Source organism: Petromyzon marinus, unplaced genomic scaffold, assembly GCF_048934315.1.
Source record: "Petromyzon marinus isolate PM22_M1 ecotype Great Lakes invasive population unplaced genomic scaffold, UKy_Petmar_22M1.pri1.0 PM_G_Scaffold_7, whole genome shotgun sequence".
Lineage (NCBI taxonomy): Eukaryota > Metazoa > Chordata > Hyperoartia > Petromyzontiformes > Petromyzontidae > Petromyzon > Petromyzon marinus.
In genome coordinates, this window is record NW_027423024.1 from 2,344,345 (window position 1) to 2,359,519 (window position 15,175).

Below are 15,175 nucleotides of genomic sequence, written 5' to 3' on the forward strand. Positions count from 1 at the left end.
ACCTAGGGGAGGCCCAGAAGCGGTTCAAATAATCGTCACCGGTGGTGGCCGTGAGCGGGAATCGAACTCGGGTCACCGGGTTCGTAGCACGGCGTAGCGTTAACCGATACACTACAATGCGTTACGCTTACACACACAGACACACACAGACACACACACACAGACACACACACACAGACAGAGATACACACACAGACGCACACACACAGACACACACAGACACACACACAGACACACACACACACAGACACACACACACAGACAACGCTAACCGCCTCACTACAACGCGTTACGCTTCCACGTGCGCGGGTCACGTGACAGATTTGACGTCACAGCTCACTTGCCGTGCAAAAAATCTATACATTATTGAGCTCCCCTCCCCACCCCTAAAACAACACTAAAGTGTATTTGTATAATGTTTGCATGGTGTACAGTCTGCAAAGTACCCACATGGCAAATTTCCAGTTTGTTGCGTGTCGGGAAGTACGCTAAACATTTTGAACAGAAAACACACACAATCACAACTTTGCCTTTTATATATATTTGGAGATGCAGTGAAAAACTTTCCCAAAATTCATCACGCGGTTTCAGTTTTTTGATTTTCAGTTTGATTTATTTTGGTTATAGTCCCGTGAGCCATTCGGCTCTTGAATCGGGTGCAACCACAACAAGCAACAAAACAAAAACACGACCGAGAAAAACATCTTACAGTGACTGTGTGTGACTGTGCAAACAGCACTGTCATGGCACGCAATGAGAGGGCAAATGTCACAAATATTCCTCTAAGCCCTCGCATCTTCAACATTAATGTTGCCATAGAAACGTTGTGGGGTGTTTTGCTTCATTTAAAAAAAGATGAATTATTATCTGTTATTTTCATTTTATTTTCTATCTACGTGACTTTACCGAAAGAACCAAGAATATTCATTCCTGCAGTCACCAAAGTTTTAAGTCAAAACATTCACACACGTTGACAAAGCCTCACCTTGTGTTGTTGTGGGCAGGTCGCTTCTGATAACAAGAGCGGTATAGCAGCTCAAGCGGGCTTGGCCTGCTAACAAAAGAAAATAAAAACTGCGTGAATATTTACAATAAAACAAAGTTACAATGTGGCGAGCCGGGTGAAGACAAATTAAACTTAAGCGAGATAATTAAAGTGAACGCAATCAGGCGAGGGCAGGAGGCAAGGCCCCGCGTGGCTAGGCCCCGCGTTGTAAAGTTCCAACCTGGACATCGATTCCCATGCTCGCTGCTACTCAACTGACATCCCTACGAGAGAGAGGCTCTACCTTGGTAAACAACAACAACAACCACCACCACAACGACCACCACCACCACAACGATGAGAATTTCTCACCTCGGATTTCAGTGCAAGCGCGCACACGGCAGCTTCCTGTTACCTCGCGACAGCAGGAAGTAGTATGACGTCACTTCCCTCCCACGAGCGGCTATGTAACTGAATAAATTATATTTTGATTTAAAGCTTTCGTGACTGCAGTAATTCATATTCTTAGTTTTTTCGGTAAAGTCACGTTGAAGAGAAACAACAAAATAACAAAATGTATATAAAACAATAAAAAATTCTCACGACGTTTCGACCATATATATTTTGTTATTTTGTTGTTTCTCTTCAACGTGACTTTACCGAAAAAACTAAGAATATGAATAAATTATGTTAATGACGCCGGCCCATATGTCGAGTGATGGGGGCGTGGGCGCTGAACCCGTCGCAATAAACTCGCGACGGATTTAAAGGACACATTATGTTAATGAGCAACCGGTCACTGGGCGTAGCTTTGCCCAAATAAGGATTGCCACTGGAACGATATCGGCAGTGACCCAAGCGGAGGTGACGTCACGCACAAAAGCACGGTGGACGGGGGAAGGATGAATACCTTGGTGACATGACGTCCCTAGCGAGGTACACCTCACCCTGGCGTTTCACGCCAGAGGTAATTAAGAGTGGTGACGTCACAGAGTTGGAGTTTAAGTTGATTTAGATTCATTTTCCATTGCTCCCTCCCTTGGGTGTGTGAGCTCAGCAACAACAACGTGGACATTATTGTGTATACACTGTGTGTATGCTATGTGTGTACACTGTGTGTATACTGTGTGTACACTGTGTGTATACATTGTGTGTGTACACTGTGTGTGTACATTGTGTGTGTACACTGTGTGTGTACACTGTGTGTGTGTACACTGTGTGTGTACATTGTGTGTGTGTACACTGTTTGTGTCCGCATTGAACCGAACCCCCGGCAAGGCCATCTACTTAATGACGAGAGAAAATTCACACGAAATGTCCTTTTCAATGAAGTCTTCCAGATGTAAATTGATATAAGCTTTTAATGAAGAAATAAAATCATCTAACTCAAAACACAACACAATTCAAAGATGTTTCATTTTAAAACTTCAAAACGGAGCATGGGGTACTTGCGTGAATGCGTCCTTCGTGTGCAAATGTTGTGACTTTCCTGGCCTGAAGGCCGTCAATGTGTTGGACCATTATTGGTGCACAGCGTCTCAACAATAGCAGTGGGGTTTGCTTCAACCGATGGTTGCGAACATCCAGACGTGAATCAGCAAGGAGCATTTCTAGTCCCAGTTAGACAAAATCTACGTCAACACGTAAGACAAAACTACAATTCGTGTTGTAGAGAATGTACCTCCTCCTATACGTTTAACTTTCAAGTGGTATGCCTTGTAACTGATGAATGATCCGAGCGTGCTCCCTATTTCAAAGACAATGAGTTGCTCCAGAGGCAGACGCTTCGTGAAACACAAAAGTACCCTTTGACCTGTATCACAAGAACAACGGGTCTCACCTGAGTTCTCTGTACAGGTTACTTCCAAAACACACACACTTTGTCCTAACATCACTTAATCTAGATTTGAACACCTAATCAATGTTTGACCCTCAGACAAAATGTTACATGTACACGCACAATCAGACAAGTATTCATTCTTAATTATTGACAGGCATATTAACAAAATTGAATTACTGCAGTGAAATATCCTGCATCAGGTTGCATCGTCTGAAGAAAAAATACGCACCGTCTGCTTAACAGTGTATGTACATATTCTTGGTTCTTTTGGTAAAGTCACGTAGAAGGGAAACAATAAAATAATAAAAATATAAAACAATAAAATTCTCACTGCAGTCGAAACGTCGTGAGAATTCTATTGTTTTATATTTTTATTATTTTATTGTTTCCCTTCTACGTGGCTTTACCAAAAGAACGAAGAATATGAATCCCTGCAGTCACGAAAGCTTTAAATCAAAAGTGTACGTACACCGTACTATTGCGTCATTCAAAACGAGTAGGCCGTTGCATGCTGGCGTCTGGGTCAAAATGTAGCAAATTCAAAACATTACGCTACAAATAATAGATCACGGCGTTTCGATGGCAACACAAGCAATCGTCATCAGGTGGGACAAGCACAGCAGCAATAAGACGAAACTGCTGGAGTAGGCACCTACTACTTCAGCAGTTTCTCTTGCTGTGGTTGTCCCATCTGATGACGATTGCTTGTGTTGTGATCTAAACGCCGTGGTCTGTTATGTTTCTAACCACGTGGTGACTTTACCGAAAGAACTCAAGAGTGTGGATTCCTGCAGTCACGAAAGCTTCGAATCAAGATTGCCTACAAACTACACAACTGAGATGACGCATCAATCATCGCCCCCTACTGACAGGCTCTTGTCCACATGCAGGCTGGTGCAGGGCCACCACCTTGTGCCACACAGGGGCAGCTGCTACTTGGGGATGCTCTTTGAGTGTTTCAGACGAGGTACGACACAAAACTCCGAGTTGCTGAGGCGATAAAGCAAGCTCCGTGTAAATGCAATTATTATAACATAGTGAATACTTGGGAGCTTATTGTCTCTCGTTCCTGGTTAGAGATCTCCCCAACCCACAGGTCCACAAAGACTGGCCGCCCTTACTCTGCAGGATGAACCTAGGAGCTGAGTGTCCAACTTCACAATCTTGTCATTAAAGGCCTGTGACAAAGGTGCATCTATTGGAGCGACATCGTCTCTGGCTTACACATCTACCGGGTCTCCACTTGACTTTGTATTGTCTAGTAAGTCCACCCACACCTCCACTTCCACAAACTGCTGGGAGTTGCCTCGCTCTGCCTCACAGTCAGAATTCTCCTCCTGCTTCACGATGTGAAGGTCCCTTTTTGGAGTTGAATCTTCATCTTCACATTTTACCTTCACTTCTTCGCTCTTCACCATCACCTCTTCACATTTCACCTTCACCTCTTCACATTTCACCTCGATACCTTTAAAAGTGTCCACTGGGATTTTCTTCCGGTTCGTGTTTAATGAGGGATGGGCTCATTGCGGCACTTTGACTTTCACAAGCTGATTTCAGACTGCACTCCTTGTGGATCTTCTGATGCTTCTGTGTTCTCTGGTGTACTTGAAGATTTGATGAAACTGCAAACGCCTTCCCGCATAGAGTGCACCTGAAGGGTTTCTCTCCCGTGTGTGTTCTCTGGTGTGTTTTAAGAGTAGATGACTGTGAAAATGTCTTCCCACACACAGTGCACTTGAAGGGTTTCTCTTCCGTGTGCGTTCTCTGGTGTTTTTTAAGAGTAGATGAATCTGAAAATGTCTTCCCACACACAGTGCACTTGAAGGGTTTCTCTCCCGTGTGTGTTCTCTGGTGTGTTTTAAGAGTAGATGACTGTGAAAATGTCTTCCCACACACAGTGCACTTGAAGGGTTTCTCTTCCGTGTGCGTTCTCTGGTGTTTTTTAAGAGTAGATGAATCTGAAAATGTCTTCCCACACACAGTGCACTTGAAGGGTTTCTCTCCCGTGTGTGCTCTCTGGTGTGTTTTAAGAGTAGATGACTGTGAAAATGTCTTCCCACACACAGTGCACTTGAAGGGTTTCTCTCCCGTGTGTGTTCTCTGGTGTGTTTTAAGAGTAGATGACTGTGAAAATGTCTTCCCACACACACTGCACCTGAAGGGTTTCTCTCCTGTGTGTGTTCTCTGGTGTTTTTTAAGAGTAGATGAATCTGAAAATGTCTTCCCACACACACTGCACCTGAAGGGTTTCTCTCCCATGTGTGTTCTCTGGTGTGTTTTAAGAGCAGATGACTGTGAAAATGTCTTCCCACACACACTGCACCTGAAGGGTTTCTCTCCCGTGTGTGTTCTCTGGTGTGTTTTAAGAGCAGATGACTGTGAAAATGTCTTCCCAAACACACTGCACTTAAAGGGTTTCTCTCCTGTGTGTGTTCTCTGGTGGGTCTCAAGAACTGATGACCATGCAAATGCCTTGTCACACACAGTGCACTTGAAGGGTTTATCTTCTGTGCGAGTTCTCTGGTGCTGTGTCAAATTTCCAGTCCGATCCGTGCTGTATACACGCTGGTCACATTGTTGACTTGTCGTACCGAGCTGCTGCGCTGACTGCCTTTGCTCCATCAGACCAGCGTCAGCTGCGGACAGAAAATAAGAATATCCACACCATCTACACGTCAGTAACGAGCCATGGAGGAATTAATATATACAGTCACACGTGACTTACGCGTCTGTATTCATTCATATATTCATGACTAGCTGTACTACCCGGCGTCGCCCGGGACTTGGATCCACCACGTCCGGCAGCCTTTGTCTCCCCAGTGGCGATGTTCACACCACGACAGTTACTCGTTTGAGGCTGAGTCTACCTAGGGGAGGCCCAGAAGCGGTTCAAATAATCGTCACCGGTGGTGGCCGTGAGCGGGAATCGAACTCGGGTCACCGGGTTCGTAGCACGGCGTAGCGTTAACCGATACACTACAATGCGTTACGCTTACACACACAGACACACACAGACACACACACAGACACACACACACAGACAGAGATACACACACAGACGCACACACACAGACACACACAGACACACACACAGACACACACACACAGACACACACACACACAGACAACGCTAACCGCCTCACTACAACGCGTTACGCTTCCACGTGCGCGGGTCACGTGACAGATTTGACGTCACAGCTCACTTGCCGTGCAAAAAATCTATACATTATTGAGCTCCCCTCCCCACCCCTAAAACAACACTAAAGTGTATTTGTATAATGTTTGCATGGTGTACAGTCTGCAAAGTACCCACATGGCAAATTTCCAGTTTGTTGCATGTCGGGAAGTACGCTAAACATTTTGAACAGAAAACACACACAATCACAACTTTGCCTTTTATATATATTTGGAGATGCAGTGAAAAACTTTCCCAAAATTCATCACGCGGTTTCAGTTTTTTGATTTTCAGTTTGATTTATTTTGGTTATAGTCCCGTGAGCCATTCGGCTCTTGAATCGGGTGCAACCACAACAAGCAACAAAACAAAAACACGACCGAGAAAAACATCTTACAGTGACTGTGTGTGACTGTGCAAACAGCACTGTCATGGCACGCAATGAGAGGGCAAATGTCACAAATATTCCTCTAAGCCCTCGCATCTTCAACATTAATGTTGCCATAGAAACGTTGTGGGGTGTTTTGCTTCATTTAAAAAAAGATGAATTATTATCTGTTATTTTCATTTTATTTTCTATCTACGTGACTTTACCGAAAGAACCAAGAATATTCATTCCTGCAGTCACCAAAGTTTTAAGTCAAAACATTCACACACGTTGACAAAGCCTCACCTTGTGTTGTTGTGGGCAGGTCGCTTCTGATAACAAGAGCGGTATAGCAGCTCAAGCGGGCTTGGCCTGCAACAAAAGAAAATAAAAACTGCGTGAATATTTACAATAAAACAAAGTTACAATGTGGCGAGCCGGGTGAAGACAAATTAAACTTAAGCGAGATAATTAAAGTGAACGCAATCAGGCGAGGGCAGGAGGCAAGGCCCCGCGTGGCTAGGCCCCGCGTTGTAAAGTTCCAACCTGGACATCGATTCCCATGCTCGCTGCTACTCAACTGACATCCCTACGAGAGAGAGAGGCTCTACCTTGGTAAACAACCACCACCACAACCACCACCACCACAACGACCACCACCACCACAACGATGAGAATTTCTCACCTCGGATTTCAGTGCAAGCGCGCACACGGCAGCTTCCTGTTACCTCGCGACAGCAGGAAGTAGTATGACGTCACTTCCCTCCCACGAGCGGCTATGTAACTGAATAAATTATATTTTGATTTAAAGCTTTCGTGACTGCAGTAATTCATATTCTTAGTTTTTTCGGTAAAGTCACGTTGAAGAGAAACAACAAAATAACAAAATGTATATAAAACAATAAAAAATTCTCACGACGTTTCGACCATATATATTTTGTTATTTTGTTGTTTCTCTTCAACGTGACTTTACCGAAAAAACTAAGAATATGAATAAATTATGTTAATGACGCCGGCCCATATGTCGAGTGATGGGGGCGTGGGCGCTGAACCCGTCGCAATAAACTCGCGACGGATTTAAAGGACACATTATGTTAATGAGCAACCGGTCACTGGGCGTAGCTTTGCCCAAATAAGGATTGCCACTGGAACGATATCGGCAGTGACCCAAGCGGAGGTGACGTCACGCACAAAAGCACGGTGGACGGGGGAAGGATGAATACCTTGGTGACATGACGTCCCTAGCGAGGTACACCTCACCCTGGCGTTTCACGCCAGAGGTAATTAAGAGTGGTGACGTCACAGAGTTGGAGTTTAAGTTGATTTAGATTCATTTTCCATTGCTCCCTCCCTTGGGTGTGTGAGCTCAGCAACAACAACGTGGACATTATTGTGTATACACTGTGTGTATGCTATGTGTGTACACTGTGTGTATACTGTGTGTACACTGTGTGTATACATTGTGTGTGTACACTGTGTGTGTACACTATGTGTATACACTGTGTGTCACTGTGTGTGTGTGTACACACACATTGTGTACACACACACACACCTACCTCCTCGCGGTGCCGGACGGGCAACTCTGTCGTGGACAGCGCTGTGGGGGGAGTTCCAATTTTGATTGGCTCCTCCCCTCATGGCATATGTGTCCACCACAGGGGCTAAACGGGGGCTCTGGACGGGTGCGAGGGGATGGTAACCCCTCCACCTTCAATTAATTACCACAAAACCACGAATTAAACTGAAATATGTAACAACTAAGCTTGTGCCGGAGGCCCCGGGGGGCCAGGCATCTATGACGTCTCCTGGCCAAACCCCAATTGGCGGAGCCAGGAGATTGAATACCTACCCTCGGGGCTACTCCAGAAACAATGAAAAGCCACTACGGGTGGCCACGTGGAATGTTCGAACGCTCACTGCAGAGGAGAGGCTGCCACTCCTCTGTCGGGAGCTGGACCGGTACCGCCTGGATCTATGCGGCATTCAGGAGGTCCGGTGGACCGGCTCTGGCTCCTGCCACCATGAGGGGTGGACAGTCCTCTACTCGGGGCAGCAGACTGCCAAACAACAGGGTGTGGGTCTTCTTTTGAACAAAAGAATGAAGGGGGCGTGGGAGCGTGGCGGTGAGGTGTGGGAAGCTGTAAGCCCCAGGCTACTTTGGGCTCGCCTTCCCATCAACCGGAGGCGAGGAATGGTGGTCGTGGTTACTTATGCCCCCACCGAAGATGAACATCCGTGGAGGGATGCAGGCAAAGCCGATGAGTCAGATGCCTTCTATGACCTCCTGTCACAGGTGCTGGCTAAAGTGGCCCCTCGGGATAGAGTCATCATGTTGGGTGACTTCAATGCCCGAGTTGGTCATGATACTGGCACCTGGTCTGGAGTGATTGGAGGGCATGGGCCAGATCAGCTCAATAACAACGGTAGGAGGCTGCTAGATTTTTGTGCAGCCCATGGGCTTGTAATTACCAACACGCTGTTCCGGCATCGGCGCATCCACACAACATCATGGATGCATGTCGGGTCCAAGCAAGAACATCTGCTGGACTACATAGTGACGGACCAGCGAATGCGAGCCCATGTCCTTGACACCAGGACCTACCGTGGAGCTGATCTGCCCTCTGACCATCGACTAGTCATCTGTAAGATGCGCCTGCCATTCTTCCACTCCGGTGGTGGGTGTACACCCAGGACCCCATTCCAACCTAAAGTGGCCTGGTCTAAGTTATCTGATGAAAGTTGCAAGCGAGAATTTCATCATCGCTTGCGGCTGGGATTGGCATCGTCCCCGACTCCTCCTGATGTCGAGGGTAAATGGGCGAGGTTTAGGACTGTGACTCATGCAGCTGCAATGGCTGCTTTGGGTACGCGGTCCAGACCTCCCCAGACACCCTGGATGACAGAGGAGTTGTTCAGGATGGTTGAGAAAAAGCGACAGGCCCACTGTCATCGGCTACAGAATCCCACGTCAGAGAATGAGGAGGCTTACCGCAGCCTTCGCTCGGAGGTTCGGAGAGCCGTGAGGCGCTGCAAGGATGGGTGGTGGTCGCGGGTTGCTGAGGAGATGGAGTCTGCCTCAGTGGCCCGTGATCACAAATCTCTATTTAACTCCATCAAAAAAGTAACCTGCAGCGCCACACCTATTACCATCATTAGGGGAAAAAACGGTGATCCAATTTCCGACCCCCAGGAACAGGTTCGCAGATTTGCTGAGCATTTCTGTGAGGTCCTGGGGGAGGGAAAATCCCTCAGCCAGGAAAACATCGTGGCACAAAGTGAGGATGACCCTGCTGAGGCTGCGGTGCCTCAAATATTGGATGAAGTCACCCCCTGTGAGTGGCTGGCTGAGGTGCCATCTGCTGAGGAAGTATTGAAGGCGATCCGGAGTCTGAGACCAGGAAAGGCAGCGGGCAGAGATGATCTCCGAAGCGAAATGCTGAGGGAGGGTGGCGTTTGTGCACAGACTGCCCTATATGACATCATAACAACAGTCTGGACCACTGGACGGGTTCCGCAGGATTGGAAGGATGCCCTGGTGGTCCCCCTTTTTAAGAAGGGGGACCGCACAGACTGTAACAACTACAGGGGCATCTCACTCCTCAGTGTGCCGGGAAAGGTCCTGGCAAGGATTATTCAGCATCGCCTTGCCAGGCACGCTGAGGAGAGGCTTGCGGAGCCCCAATGCGGTTTCAGGAAAGGGCGGTCCTGCACAGATGCCATATTTTCTGTCCGTCTGCTACAGCAGAGGTGTAGGGAATTCCAACAAGACCTACATCTCTGCTTTATTGACCTGGTCAAGGCCTATGATACCATCAGTAGGCCTGGGCTCTGGGTCGTTCTTCGTGCTTTTGGAGTACCTGACCCTCTGCTCACGATCATTAAGGACCTTCATGATGGTGAGCGGGCCCGGGTAAAACTACGTGGCCGGGAGTCAGAGCCATTCCCTGTACACCTTGGGGTGCGACAGGGATGTCCTCTGGCTCCCACATTATTTAACATCTATTTTTGACCACGTAGTTCGTGAAGCCTTCAATAGCTGTACCGGGGGAATCTCCTTATGGTACAGATATAATGGGAGGCTAATCGATGCGCGGGTGCGGTCAAGGGATGGCTCCCTATTGCTCAACCACGTTATGTATGCTGATGACTTGGTAATAGCTGCTCAGTCAGAGGAGGAGTTGGAGACGCTGCTGCTGAGACTGGAGCGTGCCACTAAGAGGTGGGGCCTTACCATCAGCCCCACCAAAACTAAGCACCTGCCTGGGTATTTTGTACCATCGGACACTCCACCCCCACAACTCCCAATCGGTGATGGGGCAGTTGTGGAGAGAGTGGAGAGTTTCCCATACCTGGGCAGTGTGCTTATGACTGGCTCCAGTTTAACAGCAGAGGTCTCACTCCGAATCAGTCGAGCGGCAATATCTTTTCATCGGTTGCGTAACGCTGTGTGGAAGCTACCTGGTCTGTCGCTCCGCACTAAGCTTCAGGTCTTCTCGGCCACGGTCATTCCCTCCCTTCTCTACGCTTGCGAAACGTGGACCCCCCTAATGGAACATCTTCGCCGGTTAGAAACATTTAGGCTGACCTGCCTACGATCCATCCTGGGTTTAACCAGACTGGATTGTGTGAGGAGCTCACAAATCCTTGAAAGATCTGGGCAGGGTCCCATCGGTGAGCTCCTCCGGCAGGCAAGGCTGCGATGGCTGGGTCATGTAGCCCGCATGCCCAGCCACCGCATGCCGAAACATCTTTTGTTTGGCCGGATTGAGGGGGCTAAGCGGGCGCGGCACGGGCTAGAGAAGAGATGGAGTGATGTGGTACAGGAGGACGTGGAGCTGAGTGGACTTGCCGATGACTGGTACCAGCGGTGTCAAGATCGGCCTCTGTGGAGGAGGCTCGTGAAGGATGCTACTGGGCAGTTGGAGGCAGTCGCCCTCCAACAACAACGGAGGGCGGAGGAGCGACGCTCACAACAGCGAGCGGAGCGCCGGGTGGCTAAAGCACAGCAGGTTGGCACAGTAGGGGGCACAGGTGGTGCATCAGCCAGTCATCTCAGTCAGTCGACCCGTGGCACCTGGGTCTGCCCCGTGACCTCCTGCCAGCGGGCGTTCGACACTTCACGTGGCCTCAGGGTGCACATAGCCTGGCACAAGCGTCGTGGTGACGTCACCGCCACTTAGTGGCGAATGGCGGTTGTTGTTGTACACTGTGTGTATATATACACTGTGTGTACCCTGTGTGTGTACACTGTGTGTGTACACTGTGTGTGTGTACACTGTGTGTGTGTACACTGTGTGTACACTGTGTATACACTGTGTGTGTACATTGTGTGTTCACTGTTTGTGTCCGCATCGAACCGAACTCCCGGCAAGGCCATCTACTTAATGACGAGAGAAAATTCACACGAAATGTCCTTTTCAATGAAGTCTTCCAGATGTAAGTTGATACAAGCTTTTAATGAGGAAATAAAATCATCTAATTCAAAACACAACACAATTCAAAGATGTTTCATTTTAAAACTTCAAAACGGAGCATGGGGTACTTGCGTGAATGCGTCCTTCGTGTGCAAATGTTGTGACTTTCCTGGCCTGAAGGCCGTCAATGTGTTGGACCATTAAATGGTGCACAGCTTCTCAACAACAGCAGTGGGGTTTGCTTCAACCGATAGGTAACGAACATCCAGACGTGAATCAGCAAGGAGTATTTCTATTCCCAGTTAGACAAAATCTACGTCAACACGTAAGACAAAAGTACAATTCGTGTTGTAGAGAATGTACCTCCTCCTATACGTGTAACTTTCAAGTGGTATGCCTTGTAACTGATGAATGATCCGAGCGTGCTCCCTATTTCAAAGACAATGAGTTGCTCCAGAGACAGACGCTCGTGAAACACAAAAGTACCCTTTGACCTGTATCACAAGAAAAACGGATCTCACCCGAGTTCTCTGTACAGGTTACTTCCAAAACACACACACTTTGTCCTAACATCACTTATTCAATGTTTGACCCTCAGATAAAATGTTACATGCACGCGCACAATCAGACAAGTATTAATTATAAATCATTGACGGGCATATTAACAAAATTGAATTACTGCAGCGAAATTGACTGCATCACGTTACATCGTATTAAGAAGAAGTTATTTTACAAATACGCACCGTCTGCTTAACCGTGTATGTACACCATACTATTGTTGCGTCATTCAAAACGAGTAGGCCGTTGCATGCTGGCGTCTGGGTCAAAATGTATCAAATTCTAAACATTACGCTACAAAAAATAGATGAGGGCGCTTCGATGGCAACACAAGCAATCGTCATCAGGTGGGACAAGCACAGCAGCAATAAGAAACTGCTGGAGTAGGCGCCTACTACTTCAGCAGTTTCTCTTGCTGTGGTTGTCCCACCTGATGACGATTGTGCGTGTTGTGATCTAAACGCCGTGATCTGTTATGTTTCTACCCACGTGGTGACTTTACCGAAAGAACTCAAGAGTGTGGATTCCTGCAGTCACGAAAGCTTCGAATCAAGATTACCTACGAACTACACAACTGAGATGACGCATCAATCATCGCCCCCTACTGAAAGGCTCTTGTCCACATGCAGGCTGGTGCAGGGCCACCACCTTGTGCCACACAGGGGCAGCTGCTACTTGGGGATGCTCTTCGAGCGTTTCAGACGAGGTACGACACAAAACTCCGAGTTGCTGAGGCGATTAAACAAGCACCGTGTAAAAGCAATTATTATAACATAGTGAATGCTTGGGAGCTTATTGGCTCTTGCTCCTGGTTAGAGATCTACCAAACCCACGGGCCCACAAAGTCGTCAACTTCACATTCTTGTCATTAAAGGCCTGTGACAAAGATGCATCTATTGTAGCGACATCGTCTCTGGCTTACACATCTACCGGGTCTCCACTTGACTTTGTATTGTCTAGGAGCAAGTCCACCCACACCTCCACTTCCACAAACTGCTGGGAGTTGCCTCACTCTGCCTCACAGTCAGAATTCTCCTCCTGCTTCACGTTGTGAAGGTCCCATTTTGGAGTTGAATCTTCATCTTCACATTTTACCTTCACTTCTTCGCTCATCACTTCTTCACATTTCACCATCACCTCTTCATATTTCACCTCTTCATATTTCACCTTTATACCTTTAAAAGTGTCCAAGCTGGGATTTTCGTCCGGTTCTTGTTTCATGAGGGATGGGCTCATTGAGGCACTTTGACTTTCACAAGCTGACTTCAGACTCCGCTCCTTGTGATGCTTTTGTGTTCTCTGGTGTACTTGAAGATTTGATGAATCTGCAAACGGCTTCTCGCACAGAGTACACTTGAAGGGTTTCTCTCCTGTGTGTGTTCTCTGGTGTTTTACAAGATCAGATGAATGTGCAAACGCCTTCACGCACACACTGCACTTGAAGGGTTTCTCTCCCGTGTGTGTTCTCTGGTGTACTTTAAGATGTGGTGACTGTGCAAACGCGATCCCGCACAGAGTGCACCTGAAGGGTTTCTCTCCCGTGTGTGTTCTTTGGTGTACATTAAGATTTGATGAATGTGCAAACGCCTTCCCGCACAGAGTGCACCTGAAGGGTTTCTCTCCCGTGTGTGTTCTCTGGTGTGTTACAAGATGACATGAATCTGAAAACGCCTTCCCGCACAGAGTACACTTGAAGGGTTTCTCTCCTGTGTGTGTACTCTGGTGTTGTTTAAGAGTAGATGACCGTGAAAATGCCTTCCAACAAACACTGCACTTGAAGGGTTTCTCTCCCGTGTGTGATCTCTGGTGTGTTACGAGATTATATGACTGTTTAAACGCCATCCTGCACATCGTGCACGTGAAGGGTTTCTCTCCCGTGTGTGTTCTTTGGTGTATTACAAGTTGACATGAATCTGAAAACGCCTTTCCGCACAGAGTACACTTGAAGGGTTTCTCTCCCGTGTGTGTTCTCTGGTGTTTTTTAAGAACAGATGACCGTGAAAATGCCTTCCCACAAACACTGCACTTGAAGGGTTTCTCTCCCGTGTGTGTTCTCTGGTGTATTACAAGATAACATGAATCTGAAAACGCCTTGCCGCAGAGTACACTTGAAGGGTTTCTCTCCCGTGTGTGTTCTCTGGTGGGTCTCAAGAACTGATGGCCATGCAAATGCCTTGTCACACACACTGCATTTGAAGGGTTTCTCTCCTGTGTGAGTTCTCTGGTGCTGTGTCAAGTTTCCAGTCCGGTCCGTGCTGTATGCACGCTGGTCGCATTGTTGACTTGTCGTACCGAGCTGCTGCCTTTGCTCCATGAAACCAATTCTGCAGAGGAAGCGTCAGAGGAAGCGTCAGCTGCAGACAGAAAATAAGAATATCCACGCCATTTACAAGTCAGTTTCGAGGCACAGAGGAATGCATATATACACAGTAACACGTGACTTACACGTCTATACTTATTACTATATTCATGATGTAGTGAAACCGTTTCCCAAATTCATCACAATGAGAGGGCAAATGTCATAAATATGCCTGGAAGCCCTCATATCTTCAAAATGAATGTTAACCCAAAACTCCGAGCACACAATTTCGGCTGTCTGACTACAAAAAGAATATTTATGAAAGCTAAATTCGACTGACATAGCAAAGGGTGTTGAAAATACTATTTCTGTTATGCAGAAATGCATTAACGTTCAATCGCAACTCAGGTGTGAATCCAGGCTCAGATGTCCTTGAATGCTGGGGATGAACAGTTCCGACTTCAGCTGCATGTGTGTGCTGTGTTCACCTCCTGTTTCCATTCTTACAAAGAGTTCCAGAGGAAAACAAAAATAAAC

The 15,175-nt window shown here is 47.3% G+C and overlaps 1 protein-coding gene across 1 annotated transcript; it reads right to left on the reverse strand.

Annotated features, from left to right (window-relative positions):
• Positions 1 to 4,292: 4,292 nt before the first annotated feature.
• On the reverse strand, positions 4,293 to 14,826 carry LOC142920163 (uncharacterized). The gene is made up of 2 exons (XM_076062631.1): positions 13,673 to 14,826; positions 4,293 to 5,226 (listed from the first exon to the last, which is right to left on the reverse strand). Exons 1-2 carry the CDS (start codon positions 14,188 to 14,190, stop codon positions 4,293 to 4,295), a joined length of 1,452 nt encoding a protein of 483 aa, XP_075918746.1. The 5' UTR covers positions 14,191 to 14,826.
• Positions 14,827 to 15,175: the final 349 nt, after the last annotated feature.